General features: G+C 50.5%; 1 protein-coding gene across 6 annotated transcripts in view; it reads left to right on the plus strand.

Annotated features, from left to right (window-relative positions):
• The first annotated feature begins 11,921 nt into the window (after positions 1-11,921).
• The window catches only part of ELAVL4 (ELAV like RNA binding protein 4), a 140,018-nt gene continuing 136,807 nt past the window's right edge, over positions 11,922-15,132 (plus strand). For 2 of the 6 annotated variants that reach the window (XM_072649386.1, XM_072649384.1), the window contains exon 1: positions 12,298-12,415. Coding sequence is in view for 1 of the 6 variants with exons in the window: in XM_072649392.1 (XP_072505493.1) it covers positions 12,086-12,103 (18 nt within the window). In the remaining 5 variants the exon portion in view is untranslated. Of the gene's footprint in view, positions 12,104-12,297; positions 12,416-15,132 lie in introns of those variants that run through there. The other 4 variants (XR_011975802.1, XM_072649385.1, XM_072649392.1 and 1 more) reach the window with 4 other exon arrangements.

Here is a 15,132-nt window from a genome sequence, read left to right on the forward strand (position 1 = left end):
AGGTCATAAAAACAAAGGCCCACCACCAAACAAGGCCACCACTACCACCACCGACAACAACAACAAAGCAAGGCAGTGGGGGATATGGGGAACATAGGGAGGGGACAGAAGGGAGCTGCTCCCCAGCTCCAGCAGGACAGCACAGGCCAATGTGACACAGCAGTCTCCGTAATTCTGAGCCAGGAGACTCCAGAGGAAAGGAATACAGGAAATGAGGGGGTGGCAAGATATGGCATTCCGTTTTTTCTCTCCCAAGACTGTAGTCTAAAGAGATTTTCTATGTGTCTCACCACACAGCTCTGTGCTGAAAGTGTCTCAGAGAGGACTCCTGCAGAGGACCCCAGGGTGTCTGCCTCACCAGAAATGTAGCTTCCCCACTGGGGCTCCTGAGGAGGTTTCTGTCCACTGTCAAAGAAAGGCCTCCCTCTGGGTTCCCTGTTGCGTCTGTTTCTGTAAACACTCGTGGCCCCCGTTCCCCTATCTTCCCCAGTCCCCGGCCAGTCTAGTCTCTCTCTGGAGCCCCCTCCACAAATGCTTTAATTCATTCGCTGAGCATAGAGATAGAACCAGCAGGGACCTAAGAGACCAGAGAAGCACAGAATCTTACATCTGGAATTGGACGAACCTCAGGGGCCATCTAGTCTAGCATCCTCATTTGACAGATGAGGAAACTGAGGTTCTGGGGGACACCACACAGGATCACAGACTTAGAAGTGGATAGGACCTTAGAGGTCATCTTGTCCAACCCTCTCATTTCACAGATGAGGATGCCAAGGGCCAGGATGATAAAATGATTGCCCTAGGTCACATAGGCACTGAGTGGCAGAGATGAGATTTGAACCCAGCTTCTCTGACTCTAGACGCAGCGCCCTTTCCACCGTACCAAGCCTTTCACAATCCTCAGTCTACAGAATTTGGTCAAGGCGCTTGAAAGCAATCCAATCCAATCCAACAAGCATTTATCAATGAACATTTATTAAGTACCTACTATGTACCTGACACTATGCTACCACTGCAGTGCCTACTGTGTATAAGGCACAATACTGGGCACTAAAAGCATCCTGTTCTCAAGGACATATTGGGGGCAAGGGAAGATATCTGAAAACAGACCAGTACAGACATGTTCATTTGAGAAGAAAGCAGTAATTCAGGCACCAGGCATTTCCCATAGGAGAGAGCATACAAGCTAAGCCCTGACTGAAGCAGAGGTGGAGGTGAGTAGGGAGAGCATCCTAGGCACAGAGAGCAGGCAGGACAATGGTCCAGAGATGGAGATAGGATGCCAAGTTCAGGAAAAAGCAAATGCACCAGTTTGGCTGATACAGAGCACATGTCAAGGGGTGATATTCTGAATGCCTGGAAAAGTAGGCTGGCATCAGATGATCAGGTCAAAGCCACAATGACTTAATAAGTGCTTACTGTATGCCTGATGCATAAATGGAATTCTACCATTCATCCAATCAGGCTTCTGATGAGCTGTGATTCTAGCGAAAGGGGCTCTTTCCCTCTAATGCTACAGAATGCATCCTATTCACCCTGAGCATCCTGGAGGATTCCCTACCTCCTCTCCCCACCCAACATCCTGAGGGGTTGTAAGGAGACATGGGCAGCCCTTCATCTCCTTATAAGTTTGCCCCATCTTACTTGTCTGATCACCCATTTCGATAAGGGCAACTTCATGCCCGATATGTTGCATAATCCTCAGATAAATGAGAGGATTCCTAGTTTATCATAAATAAGAATGTTTGAAAAAACATTAAGTGAGAATGGAGTGAGAGGACAAGGTAGGAAAAAACCTGGGTTCTGGCCAGATTTGCCACCTTATCTGCTGGGCAGCCTTGAGCAAGACATTTCTGCTCTGACCCCTAGTTTTCTCATCTGCCCATAGGGGGTGCTAGACAATAGAATAATTACTATTGATAATAACAATGAGCATTTATGTAGCGTTTTAAAATTTGCAAAGTACTTTATACATAGTATCTCATTTGATCCTCACAATAACCAGTAGGAGCTAGTGCTAGCCCATTTTACAGATGGGGAAACTGAAGCTGAGCAGGGTTGAGTGACTTGCTCAGGATCACTCAGCAGTGTCTGAGATAGGATTTGACCTCTGTCTGCTCAGATGGGCTCTTAGATCCCTCCCAGTTCTAAAATAACATCCATGACCTTTCCTTCTTCAGATTTTCTTAGAGTATTTTACCTGTGTCTAGAGAATTTTGGCCCTATTGTATTCTCCCTTGGATCAGACCCGTTGATTCCCCTGTCATGTGTTGCTTCCCACCATTTTATCCCCAGAATCATGGGGTCCTCCACACAGTAGGTGCTTATATGAAATGGTCCTGACTAGTCTATCCCATTCAATTCATCTAGTATTTATTAGGCCCCCACTGTGTGCAAGGCATGGAGCTAAATGCGAAGGAGCCAAAGACAAAACCCAAGAATCTCTGGAGGACCTTCCAGTCTATGGGGGTGGAGTGAGGTAGGGAGTTGGGAATAACATGTACATAGAAAATTAAATTCAAAAATACAATTTCTATTAGGAGTAATGACCATAATAGCTAGTGTTCATATGGTGCATTAAGATTTAAATATACTTTGCAAATATTAGCTTAGCTTATCATCAAAACAACCGTAGGAGGTCCATGCTATTATTATCCTCATTTTACAGATGAGAAAACTGAGGCACTCTCTACCCACTGCACCACCCAGGGACCTTGTAACTGGCAGAGAGGATGACCGGGCAGAGGAATTGGGACTAGTTTCCTGTAGGAGTTGGCACCTGGGCTTAACTTCAGAAAAGCTTGGGGTTCTGTGAGGCTAACAGAAAGAAGGAAAGCACTCCAGGTCATGTGCATGGGGACAGGAGGTAGAAGGTTGAGCCCAGGGAATGGTTAGCAGGATGGCTTGACTGGAACGCTCTAAGGGCAGGCTGTGTGACAAACCAAAGGTCAGTCAGAGTCTGATTGTGAAGGGCTTTGAGGGGGCAAGCGGGAACCAGTAGGGTTTCACCCCCATCCTCGAGGTTCATAGAACTTGACAACTATCTCCAGGATGGGCTGTAGAGGGAAGGGAGATACACCAGTAAAGTCCAGTGGAGAGGTGACAAAGGCTGGGCCTACTCCGGGGAGTGGGCAAGGTCAGAACAGAGAAGGGGACCAATGAGAGAGACATAATGGAGAGAGCTTTGGGGAGAACATGGGGAAAAGGTGCTTTGGAATGGAAGTTGTGTTCTTAGCTGCCATGTGGGCATGGGCCTTATTTTTAATCATTTCACATTTCTAACATGAGTGAAGGATTTCATTCTCTCTTCCCCACAATCCTACCAGGAAGGAGTCCCCATTAGACAGAGGAAGAAACTGAGGACTGGAGAAATGAAGAGACTGATCCAAGACCATGTGCCTAGCTGGAGAAGGGAGAGAAGGAGCTGTTTCATTTTAGTCTGTATTGACTGAGAGGGAGTCATTTGCCCACGATCCCATAGCTAGATGGTACTGGAGTCAGGATTTGAATCCAAATCTTTCTGATTTCAAGGTTGGCCTTCTAGCCACTGTGCCATGCTGTCTCTCAGAGTGGTTGATATCTGGATAAATGCAAAAGCATTTATTTCTTCCTGTAATCTGTCCACTCTGGGAAGCATAACTAAGTCAGCATTCAGATGCCTTCTTTTCTAGAAATAGCATTTTGCTATGCCAGGGCCCAGCCACAGGACCTCTGGTAGAGGGAAACCCTGGGACCAGGAGACAAGTTCAAATATTTAGCAGAAAGTCTACTGGCTGAGTAAAGTCTATAGGGCTGGACTCGGTTTCCATTTTTTCTCAAGGAGCAAATTTTATCTTTTAAAATTTAAATTTTTACCTTTTCAAAAGTAAAAGAGCTTTTATAAAAGCTCTCCTTCTAGGGAGGCTGATGCTTCTCAGCCTTCTGGTTGGAGTGACTCAGTGATACTGTTCATTCCTTCCACTCTCTTCTCAGCTTCCATGGGAAATGGGAGATCACATGTTCCTTCCTTTGCCCTTCTCTTCTGGTCAACACATGCGCGCGTGCGCGCACACACACACACACACACACACACACACACACACACACACACACACACACACACACACCATTTCTTGGATAATCTTCTAAGATGAAAAAGCCAGTCTCTATGTACCTAATTATCACCTTTGATATTCAGGGAACTCTCAGAATCAAAGCGAAAACTCAGACTCACAGATGACAAAAGGCAGCACTGACTTCAAATTAATAACAGGCCATTCCATTGACAATAATAAAGAAAACATGAGAAAATTTTAAAATAAAAATTCTTCTGTCCAAGACAATCAGGAGCTCACTCTCTTGGCGCTGGATGGGAACTTGGGGTGTGAAGTCTGATCTGTTACTGAAGAATCTCTTCTCCAGCTGTCTTAAGTATCTAGAAGGGTGTCCAGAAGAGGAAGGGTGAGCTTGGTCTGCTCAGCCTCAGAGGGCAGAACCACGAGAGGGGTGGGGAAGCCCAGGGAGGTTTAGACAGGGGCCAAAGTGTGGATTGTCCTGGTGGACTCTCCATAGGAATGTTAGGAAGGTGTCCTTTTGCATTAATGCCCTGGGACTGGACACGATTGGATATGAGGGATGAAAGATGAGGCCCCACAAGCATCAGAGAAGGGAATTGGGATGTTTACCTGTTAGAAGTAAGGATTCAGGGGGATACAAGACCTGGGCTCCCATATAGACTGCCATAGAGAAAATATTGATAGATCTAATCTCATGAACAGCTCTTTGGGGGAAGGATCCTGAATCATTGTTAAGCGAGTAAAGGGGCCCTGAAGTGAAGAGTTTTGATAACACCTGAATTCCACTACCCAGTCATAGGAGCAGGGAAACCCTATAGTCAGAAGGGACCTCACAAGCTAGCTCATCCCACTTCCTCATTTTACAGATGGGGGAAACTGAGGTCCAAGGAAGTTAAAGGACTTCTCCAAGGTCCTGCAGGTAGTAAGAGATCGAGACAGGATTTAAACTCACTTAAAATGTATCCTGAAGGATGGGCATTCTAATGCAGCATCACCAGCAAGAATGAGGCCTGCTTGTCTCACCTTTCACTTCTCTTCATCATTGGCCAGGCTCTTTTCTATCCATAAATAATTACTTCTCTCATCCCTTAAGCACAAATCATAATTGCCATGGAGCAGCTGAGACCAGCTGGAATTTTTCATCTTTGTACAAAGGCTAAGACATCTCCTCCCAGCTCTAACATTCCCTGTTCTAAGGCCCCTCCCAGCTCTGACATTCCCTTCTCTGGGGCCCCTCCCAGCTCTGATATTCCATGTTCTAAGGCTCCTCCCAGATATGAAACTACAAGGGACCTCAGAGGTCATCAAATCTAATCACCTCATTTTACAGAGAAGGAAACTGGGCTCCCAAAGAAGTGGAAGTGACTTACCCAAGTCATACAGTGAGTAAATAGCAAAGTCAGAATTTAAGCCCAAGCCCTCTCTTTGCAAATCCATCAATCTTCCCACCCCATTCCCTTTCAGTTATCATGAGCACACAGAGAAAACTGAGTCAGAGAGAGGTGAAATAACTTGCCCAGGGTCACACAGGTAGGGAGTCTCTCAAGTTTGGTTCTGAACTCAGGTCTTTTGGATGCCAGGCCCAGCTCTCTATCCACTTTTGTCAGTTCGCTGGGGAAGAGGTCGGAGGCCCCAGAGGGTGGAAGGAGAAGTAGTGGTTGGAGAGAGGTCAGTGTGAGGGGGGTGTCCAGGGAAACCTTACAGCACAATTAGAGCTGACTGGAGAGGCAGCAGATCCCTGTCCTGGAGGCCTTGCTCCCAGTATCTTCGTGGGGATGTTATGGGGTTAATTTCTGAATATAGACTGGACTAGATGGTTTCTGGGATCCTTTCCCCACCCAAGAATTTGTGACTCTATAAGACTTCTTCCAAGTGTCAGAGTTCTTTTTAAAACAAATGAGTGAGACCTTCATGATAATCTCATATTCTGTTCTGTATTTATGTTTGGAAACAGGAGCCAAGACACTGGAAATCCCTCCCCAGTTGTCTGAGAACTATTCAGAGGCATCCAATGTCAGAGCTGGGAGGGGCCTTAGAACAGGGGATTCAGGACTGGGAGGGGCCTGAGAACAGGGGATGTCAGGGCTGAGAGGGGCCTTAGGACAGGGAATGTCAGAGCTGGGAGGGGCCTTAGGACAGGGAATTTCAGAGCTGGGAAGGGCTTAGGACAGGGAATGTCAGAGCTGGGAGAGGCCTTAGGACAGGGAATGTCAGAGCTGGGAGGGGCCTTAGAACAGGGGATGTTATCTGGAAGAGACTTTAACAGGTCAACAAGCCCAACAGCTAACTTTTACAGGGGAAAAAACTAAGGTGCAGAGATTAAGTGGCAGACCCAAGACCCACCGCTAGTAAGGAGCCCAGTTGGAGAGCCATTACCATTATCCTCTTCTATTCCTGCTGAATTCTAGACCTTAAGCTAATTAATTAAGAAATTGAGAGGCAGAGATTTCAGTAATGAGGCTTTAGCAGTCCACCAGTGGCCCCATCTCCAGGCTTCGGGGGCTCAGGGGATTGCAGAGATGCTCTTGATGAGTTGGTCCCAACAGGCAGGAACAGGACAGGTGGGAGGCGCCCCCAACAAATCAGCTGCTCAGGTGGGGCCAGCCCTACAAACAAAGACTTGCAGGTGCCATTATAATCAGCAGACACAAAGAGCAAGTGAGTCCTTTATGAAACCGAGTCTGTCTATGAAATCAATCCCTGCCCCAGAGCCTGGGAATTGCCTTCTTGTGGAGAAGGGTAAGTGACCATCTTCTACCTAATTCTGTTTTGTTCGGTGACATTAAGGAAGAAGGGGGCCTCAGACTTCCCTCTTCCACCCCACCCACCGAGAATAATGAGAGCTTTTTAAGTACTTCCTGTGAAATTGGACAAAGAGCCCAGATGTAAAATCACGGTCTGCTTGGGGAAGAGCACCTGTTTTTACAGTGGTCCATGTGTGGTCCTTCCAGCTGGCTCATGTTGTTACCCAATTCTGGCTTTAGCGGAAGAGCCCTCACTATATGGCCATTCAGTTTTCAGTTCAGTGTGTGCGATCCCAGATAGATCCGGGGCCAGACAGGCATCTTCCCCTACAGGATGCTGGCTTTACTTTCAGAGATTGGAGGGAGCCCCAACAGGTAAACACCTCTCATGGCCCATCTGTAAAGTAAGCTGGGTGCACCCACTAGCCTCCTAGAACACACCCAGCTCTACCTCTAGGAGCCTCAGTGACTTTTCCCAAATCATACGCTGGCACACCACGTCCCAGTCCCTTAGATTATGGGTTGAAACAGGAAAACTGAAAAGGCAGATTCAGGCTTAATGCCAAGAAATATTACCTAACATGCAGTGTTGTCTAAAACTGGAACAGGCTGCTTTTGGAGTGGTTAAGGTTAGGGTCCTCCCTATCAAATCAATGCTGAAGGATTCAGTGGGATTGTGATGGGAGGGATTCATTTGTCAGGGTATGGGTGGGACCAGAAGTTTCCCTTTCAAATCTCCTGTAATTCTACAACTCCAACAATGGAGACAAGAGTTATCAAACAGAAACTCTTTCTGCTTGGTGTGGATTTTGCTAACAATTGTTAGGAGACCTTATAAACTCCAAGTGCAAAATTGAAGCCCCCAGCGTGGCCAGTGAAAGGCACGGTAAATGGAAACCCCAAATGCTTTCCTCTGAGGCAGTGTAGGCAGAACTGGAGGGCAAACAAGCAGAGAAGTCATCCGCTTCTCTGTGATGAGCCAGGCTTGGGATACAAAAACAGGCAAAGACCAGTCCCTGGTCTCAAGGATCTCCCATCTAATGGGGGAGACAACATGGGAACAAAGTACAGACAGGCATGAATTGGAGAGAATCTCAGGGGGGAGCTACAGGCATTAAGGGGCCTATGGAAAACCTTTTTGCAGAATATGGGATGTTAGCTGGAACTTAGAGGTAGCTGGTGAATCCAAGAGGTGTTGGTGAGGAGGTCTGGGGGACAGTCTGTGAAAAAGACCAGAGGCAGGAGATGGAGGCTTGAGCTGGGGGAACAAGGAGGCTGGTGTCACTGAATCACTGAGGACAGAAAGGGAAGAAGGCATAAGGAAATGTGGAAGGTAGAAGGGGGCTGCATTATGAACATCTTTGAATGTCCAACAATATTTTATATTTGATACTGTAGGTAATGGGAGGCACTGGATTTATTGAGCGGATGACTAACATGTTGGACTCCATGCTGTCTTGGGGAGAGGAGAAAAGTTAGAACTCAAAATCTTAAAGAAGTAAATGTTCAAAACTAAAAAGAAATAGTTAAAAAGCTCCATAGTATTTAAAAGTAGGAATGTCCTAAAAATTCAGTTTATTTCTTTGGACAGGACCTTTTTCCTCCAAAATTTGAGCTTTCTAAAATATGTCCTAATTCAGAAAACTCCTGGTTTGTCCAAGTTCCTCCATGATTGTCTTAATGTTTAGGTACATTTTGGCCACTTCTGACACTTTCAAGGGAAAAGAGAGGTAGGTTTGAAATGAAAGGTTCAAGGGTCTGGTGCCAGAAAGGACCTGAGAGGCCACTGAGGACTATTTCCTTATTTGACAAATAAGGAAATTGAGGCACAGAGAGGGAGAGGGATTTGCTCAGGCTGCCACAGCTGGGGTTCCAAATTAGGTGTTATGAGTTCAAATCCAGGGCTCCTTCCCTTGCTTCTCAGAAAGGAGCAGGAGGAAGCTGGGGACCAGCATTAGCCATCCATGAAACCATAGTGATTGTGGTTAGAGAAGCTGCCTCCTGTATGAGTGGGTCACTTTCTAACTGTTGGAAAGCCCTTATTAGGGACAGACGAACAAAAGAGGGAGCTGCATGGTAGGTAGCATAAGACACTTAGGATCAGGAAGACCAGGGGGTTCAAATCCCCTATCTGGCCCCTTCTAGTTCAGGGACCCTGAGCAAGGCTATTATCCCCTCTGAGGTTTTGTTTCATTGATTCTGTAAAATGGGGACAATAATTCCTGTGGGGCCGATTTCACAGGGTTGTCAGGCTCCAGTGAGATAAGTTTATGGAAGATTGTGCAAACTTTGAAAGGTCTGGCAAAACTTCAGGGTGACATAGACATCCACCACTGTTCCTTTTGCTCCAAAAATCGCCTTATAGATTCAAGTCCAGAAGGCAACTTGGGGTCTTTCTGTCCTCCTTTTCTTAATCACTTTCAAAAGTTCTTCACTCCTAAGCTGGGGTCTGTGGTAATCCCAAAGAGGGGGACACAGAGAACACAACAGAGGAGAGGATTCAAGATAGCAGGAGCAGCCCTGACCCTGAGTTGTAAGACAGTGGGTCCTGGAGTCAGGAAGACCTTTGCCACCTTTGACATTTACTAACTGTAATGACGACAGGGATTCTTCATTTTTCTTTGTATCTCCAGGGTTTAGCACAGAGCCTGGCACATAGTAAGCAGCTAATGAATGTTTGTTGATTGACTGATTGACTTTGGGGATCATATCTTCAGAGGCATTTACATCAAATGGGATGGTGTCTCTGTGTGTAAGACAATTGGCAAACTCTAAAGGGATATAGAAATTTCAGTTTTTATTGCTGTGGTTAAAGATTATTTCCCAAACTATTGTTTCTTTAATTCATTTTGGCAAATACTTGTCATCTATGTCAAGAGAAGGGACATATATGCATATATATATATATGTATATATATATATATATATATATATATGAATGTAAAAGATATATATTTTGGGGGGACTGGAACTTTTCCATTGAATCATGTTTGCCAACTCTTATCCCACAAGGGCGAGGTTTCCTGGAGTGTCTGTGCGGGAAGGGATGACATTTTGAGTCTAGAATCTCAAAAGGTGACAAGAATAACTGCATGGCAAGACTTAGGCAGCACTTTTCATCTGTAAAATGAGGGATGACAAAGAGGAAGAGGAGGAAGGAGGAAGAAAAAGACAAAAAGGAGGAAAAGGTGAGGAAGAGGACAGAGGATTTTAGATTTAGTGCGGAAGAGACCTGGGACCATAGTCCATCCCTTGTCATTTTACAGATGAGGAAATTAAGTCATAGGGGTTGGGTTTTTCAGTTGTGCCTGCCTCTTTGTGACTCCATTTGGGGTTTTCTTAGCAGAGATCCTGGAGCAGTTTGCCATTCCTTCTCCAACTCATTTTACAGATGAGGACCTAAGGTAAAAAAGGGTGAAGTAACTTGCCCAGGGTCACACAAGTACTAAGTGTCTGAGGCCAGATTTGAACTCAGGAAGATGAGCCTTCCTGACTTCTAGCCTGGCCCTCTCTCCACTTCACCACCTAGCTACTCTAGGGGGTTGGAATAGATGAAGTCTATTTAAATAAACATAATTTTTATTGCCTCCTTACCTTGTTTAAGGACCTCAGCCCACTAAGTCAGACCTAAGAAAGATGTGCTATGTATATGGAAATGTATCCTAAAATGTGAGTGATGGCACAAAAGAAAGACCCAGACTGTCCTAGGAAAACAGAGAAGAGGAACACTTTTTCAGCTGGAGAGAGAGGGACAGAGATCAGGGAAGGCTTCTTGAAAAAAGAGGATTCTGAGAAGCATGAAAGGAGCAAGGAGGGTGGTGCAGGTATAGGACCAGCCTACATAAAAGTATGGAGGATGTAGATGACAGGCTAATCTTGGAGAGGAAGGTGGGGTCAGACCAGGAACGGTCAGACCTATGGGTCCAGGAGTTTGCAAGATGGAATCCCTGAACATCGCATAGGGGTGAGGGCACCTTAGAAGCTTGGCTCTGCTGTGAGCTTCCTTTGTGGGCTTAGACTAAGCGGCAGTTGCTTAATTCGTCTATCCAGCCCCGGGGGTATTTATCTCAGAGGGGCTTTGTGAGCTTCAAATGAGCCAGTAGAGGCAAAGCACTGTTGAGAATTTCAGTGTTAGAGAAAGGTTAGCTATGACTGCTCCAGACTAAGGTGGTGGGTGGGACTGGGCCCTTTCTAGCTTTGAATCCTGGGGCCCAAGTCAGATTCCTGATCACACCTGGGCTGCTTTAGGAATGTGCCCCCCCTGGCAACTGCTGGGTGGAAGGTGGTGGGGCTGGCTCAGAGAGTGGATAGAAGAGGGGCGCTGCACAGGTGGACAAGACTGATCAGAGATGAGTTCGGGGGAGGGCTTGGGGAGGCAGAGGAGGGCTCTGGAGGCTGCCAGCCTGGGTGCCCGGGAGGATGGTGGTGTCGCGGGCACAAGGGGTCAAGAAAACCACCTCCAGCCTGGGAGACAGAATTTGATCTTCTCGTGGGATGTGCCCTCAGAGCCAGGCACCCAGCAGGCAGGGGGTGGTGAGGGGCGCTGTCTACACTGATTGCCAGACATCTGTGTAGGGGTGGTAACTGATCTCAGGGGAGCCGGTGAGATCACCACCGGCAGAAGAAAGCCCAGGCAGAGGAGGGCACCCTCCGGGTGGGAGATGAGCAGGGATGATCGGCGAAGTCGGAGCAGAACGGGGGCTTAGCCCTGGCAGACGCCCAGGTGGGCAGTAGGCATCGAGGAGGAGGAGGGTGGCCAGCCTGGTCCACCGTAGGGTGGGGGGTGGGGGAAGGCGCGGGGACTTGGGGAGTCCGAGGCCAGGGCGCTGTCCGTGGGGTGTGGGCGGGGAGGCACACGGGTCTTCCCCACCTCACTTTCCTCCTCTGTCCATGGAACTCGGTGGCCCCCATGACCAGGCCCCCCACTTCTGGGGCTAGGACCCCTTCCGCCCAGGGGGCTTTAGGAGGAGAGGGGGGCGGGGAAGGACGGGGGCGGGGGCCCTGGTCAGCTCAGCCGGGTCCTGCCCCCGGGACGCCATGTGGGCCGCACGTGCGAAGCAGGGTGGCGGCCACGTGCCGCTGGCTGAGGGGGAGGGGCACAGGGGGAGGGGCACAGGGGAGGGGGAGGGGCCCGGCGGCTCCCTCCGAACGTGGGGTCGCGGGTCTGCGTCCGCTCCGCTCCCGGGGACGTTCTATTCGCGGGCTTCGCACCGGCCCCGGTCCGGTCCGGCCCGGCTGCTCTCCCCGCCCCTCCCCCACCGGGCCGCGGCCGCTGCCGAGGAGAAGATGCGCCTGAAGAAGCAGGTAATGGACGGGACGGGCGGACCGGGCCGGGGGAGGGGCGGCTGCGGCCCCTGTCGGGAAACAGTCACCCCGGGCCGTCTCCTCGAGGAGGGAAGGACTCGGCCCTCCCCTGCTCTCGCGAGGACTCCGCGGCCCCTCCCCTCCCCTGCTCTTTGCCGGGACTCAGTTTCCCCCTCCCCCTTCCGGCCCCCTCCGTTGGCGCGGAGGGGGCGGGGCGGAGCGGCGTGGGGGGGGGGTTCCGAACGCGGGGGCACGTGGACCTCCCAGGCCGGGCCCAGGGCCTAGAGCGCCGCCGCCGACCCCCTTCACAGGGTAGGGGGCGTGGGGGCGGCGTGGGGGGGCGGGGAAGGTAGGGCCCCTTCTGAGTGCCCTCCCCAGCTGTGTGACCCTGGGCCAGTCGCTTCCCTCCTTCCACGCCTCAGCTTCTAGGGCCCCCCGGAGCCTAGGAAGCGGGGACCCCGGCCGCTGGGGGTGCGGCCCCTTTGTGCGGTTGTGCGTTAACACCCCCGCAAGCCAGCTGGGGGCCGGCAGGGGGCCCCTGGTCATGGGGAGCCCGACCACCCCGAGGCCCCAGGGTGGCTGAGTCCCCCTCTTACTTCCCGGGGTTATTGAGGGGCTTAGTGTTTACTCTAAAAGCGGCCGGCCCCGGGCGGGTCTGAGTCTTTGGGGGGCCCTTGGTTCCTGGTGGGGGGAGGCCTGGGGGGAGAGCAGACACCTCCCACCCCCATGGACGTTCCGACCTTCCTCCTCTGTATTCCCTAGCCCGCCATCTGCACGTCGTGTCCTCTTAGACTAGGCTCCCGGAGGGCAGGGGCCAACGGCACCTAACGCCGTGCCAGCCACGGTTCGCCGAGCTGGCTGTTCCCCTGCCCCCTCCCCAACGGGCAGCCCTGCCCCCTCCCCCGACGGGCAGCCCTGCCCCCGCCCCCGACGGGCAGCCCTGCCCCCTCCCCGACGGGCAGCCCTGGCGCAGGCCCAGGTTGGCGCCGCTCTGGGTGCCCAGTGTGTGCGGGTGTCCTGGGGCGCCCTTTGGGCCTCCTGGGTCCAGGTACCCCGCCAGGCAGCCCCGGCCCCGGATGGAGCGGGCAGCGCTTCTTAGAACAAGCGTGCTGCTTGGTTTTTCCAAGTACAGATACCCCCTTCCTTCCCAGGCTCCAGAGGTCTGAAGTGAACCCGCCCGGTCCCTGGCAGCTCCAGGCTGTGCCCTCGTGCCCCTGGATTTTCTGGCTCCCGTAAGCGTTTCAGTCGGGGCTGCTGGGGGGAAAGGGACAAGGGGAATGGACGGACTTGTAGCGTCACCGTTGGAAACCCCTCTGTGCCTAGGAGGGAGCCAAAAGGCCGCCTGGCTGGGGTCCTGCGGGTGGGCAGTGATGCGGGGACCCCAGGCCTCCCGGGCTCCCGGCGCTGGGCAGGCTGTCCTGGAGGCGGCTCCCTGGGTACGGTGCTGGAGTCTGGAGGCGCTGTCCTTCCTGGGCAAAGGCCCTGAAGCTCCCTTGGCCTCCGTTTTCTCCTCTACCGAACGGGAATAGCGCGGGTACCGGCTCCCAGCGTTGTGATGGGGAGGCGCAGAACGTGGGTGTGAAGCGCCCCAAGTGCCGGCTGGGGTTGTGTTGCTGACCCTGTTAGGGGGTGCTCCGTTCCCATCGCCCTAGTCTGAGCGGAGACTTCACGTGGAGACCCCCTGAATCAGTGGGAGAGTTCTCCTCTTGTCCTTCCGTTCCAGCCGCAGTCCTTAGCGCAGTATCTGGCACATGGGGGATTAATAAATGCTTATTGGCGGGCATGAGAGGTGATTAATAGTTGCTTATTGATTGCCATGTTTCGTTTCTATCTCACAGTGCCAGGCACTTTATAAATGCTTTTTGATGGACATGGGAAGTGCTTAATAATTGTTTATTGCTTGTCCTCTATGTAGCTCAGTGCCTGGCACATAGTAAGTGGTGCTTTAATTAATTAACCTTGAGCGCAGCTGTCACTACACAGCTCAGATCCAGTTGAAACTCTAGACTGTCATACCAGGTCCAGGGTGGGGAGCCTGCAGCCTCCAGGCTACATGTTGCTTTCTAGGTCCTCAAGTGTGGCCCTTTGAGTCACAAAACAAAGGACTAGAGGGCCACATGTGACCTGTTAACCAGACTTTGGGTGGGTTTGGTGCCATGGCCCCTTCTGACCCCCTCCTCTTTTTCCTTAGAGTCAGTCTTGTTTGTCCCCTGGCCCTCTCTGGCCCTGGAACCCTGATTGCTGCCCCTACCCCATCTCCTCCAGTGGAAACTTAGTTTGTGCTCAGGATTTTGAGCGGGCTGAGTGGGACCTTGGGGTGATATAGTCACAGAATCACAGAAATAAAGGTGGACCTTATGGTTCCTTTCACCCCAGCCAGTTTTACAGGTGAAGAAACTGAGAGGTGACTGACTGGCCTCCCAGTTGGTAGGGAGCACATGAGGGCTTAAAGCCAGGTTTTTTGACTCCTAGGCCAGCGTTTTATAACTCTGCCAGTTTATGGTTGAGGAAACTGTGTTCTGGAGAAGGAAGTAATGTGTTCACACAGGTAGTATCAGTCAGGAAACATTCTGTGCCCACCATTGTGCTAAGCCCTTGGGGTTACAGGAAGAGGCAAAAGAAGTCCCTGCCCTCACAAAGCTTGAAACCTTATGGAAGAGATAGCGAGCCAAGAGACCTAGACAGAGCGTGCTGTGGACGGGGTAAATAGGAAAGAACTCATGGAGGGAGGTCCTGGAATTAAGAGGGGTTGAGGGAGGCTTTCTGTAGAAGGTGTAGCACAGCTGGATTGAGTGTGTGGGGCATTGCTCATTTAACGTATGTCTGGGAGCATATTAGGTAGGTGTGGGATATCTCTTGGTGCATCCCTGGAAGCACGAGGACATGACTTCAAATCCAGCCTCAGACATTTAGTAGCTGTATGACTCTGGCCAAGTCACTCGACTCTTTCTGCCTCAGTTTGTCATCTGTACGAGTTGGAGGGGGACATGGCAAACCACTTCAGTATCTCTGGCAAAAAAATCCCACAT

This window comes from Notamacropus eugenii, chromosome 2, assembly GCF_028372415.1.
Source record: "Notamacropus eugenii isolate mMacEug1 chromosome 2, mMacEug1.pri_v2, whole genome shotgun sequence".
Taxonomy (NCBI): Eukaryota; Metazoa; Chordata; class Mammalia; order Diprotodontia; family Macropodidae; genus Notamacropus; species Notamacropus eugenii.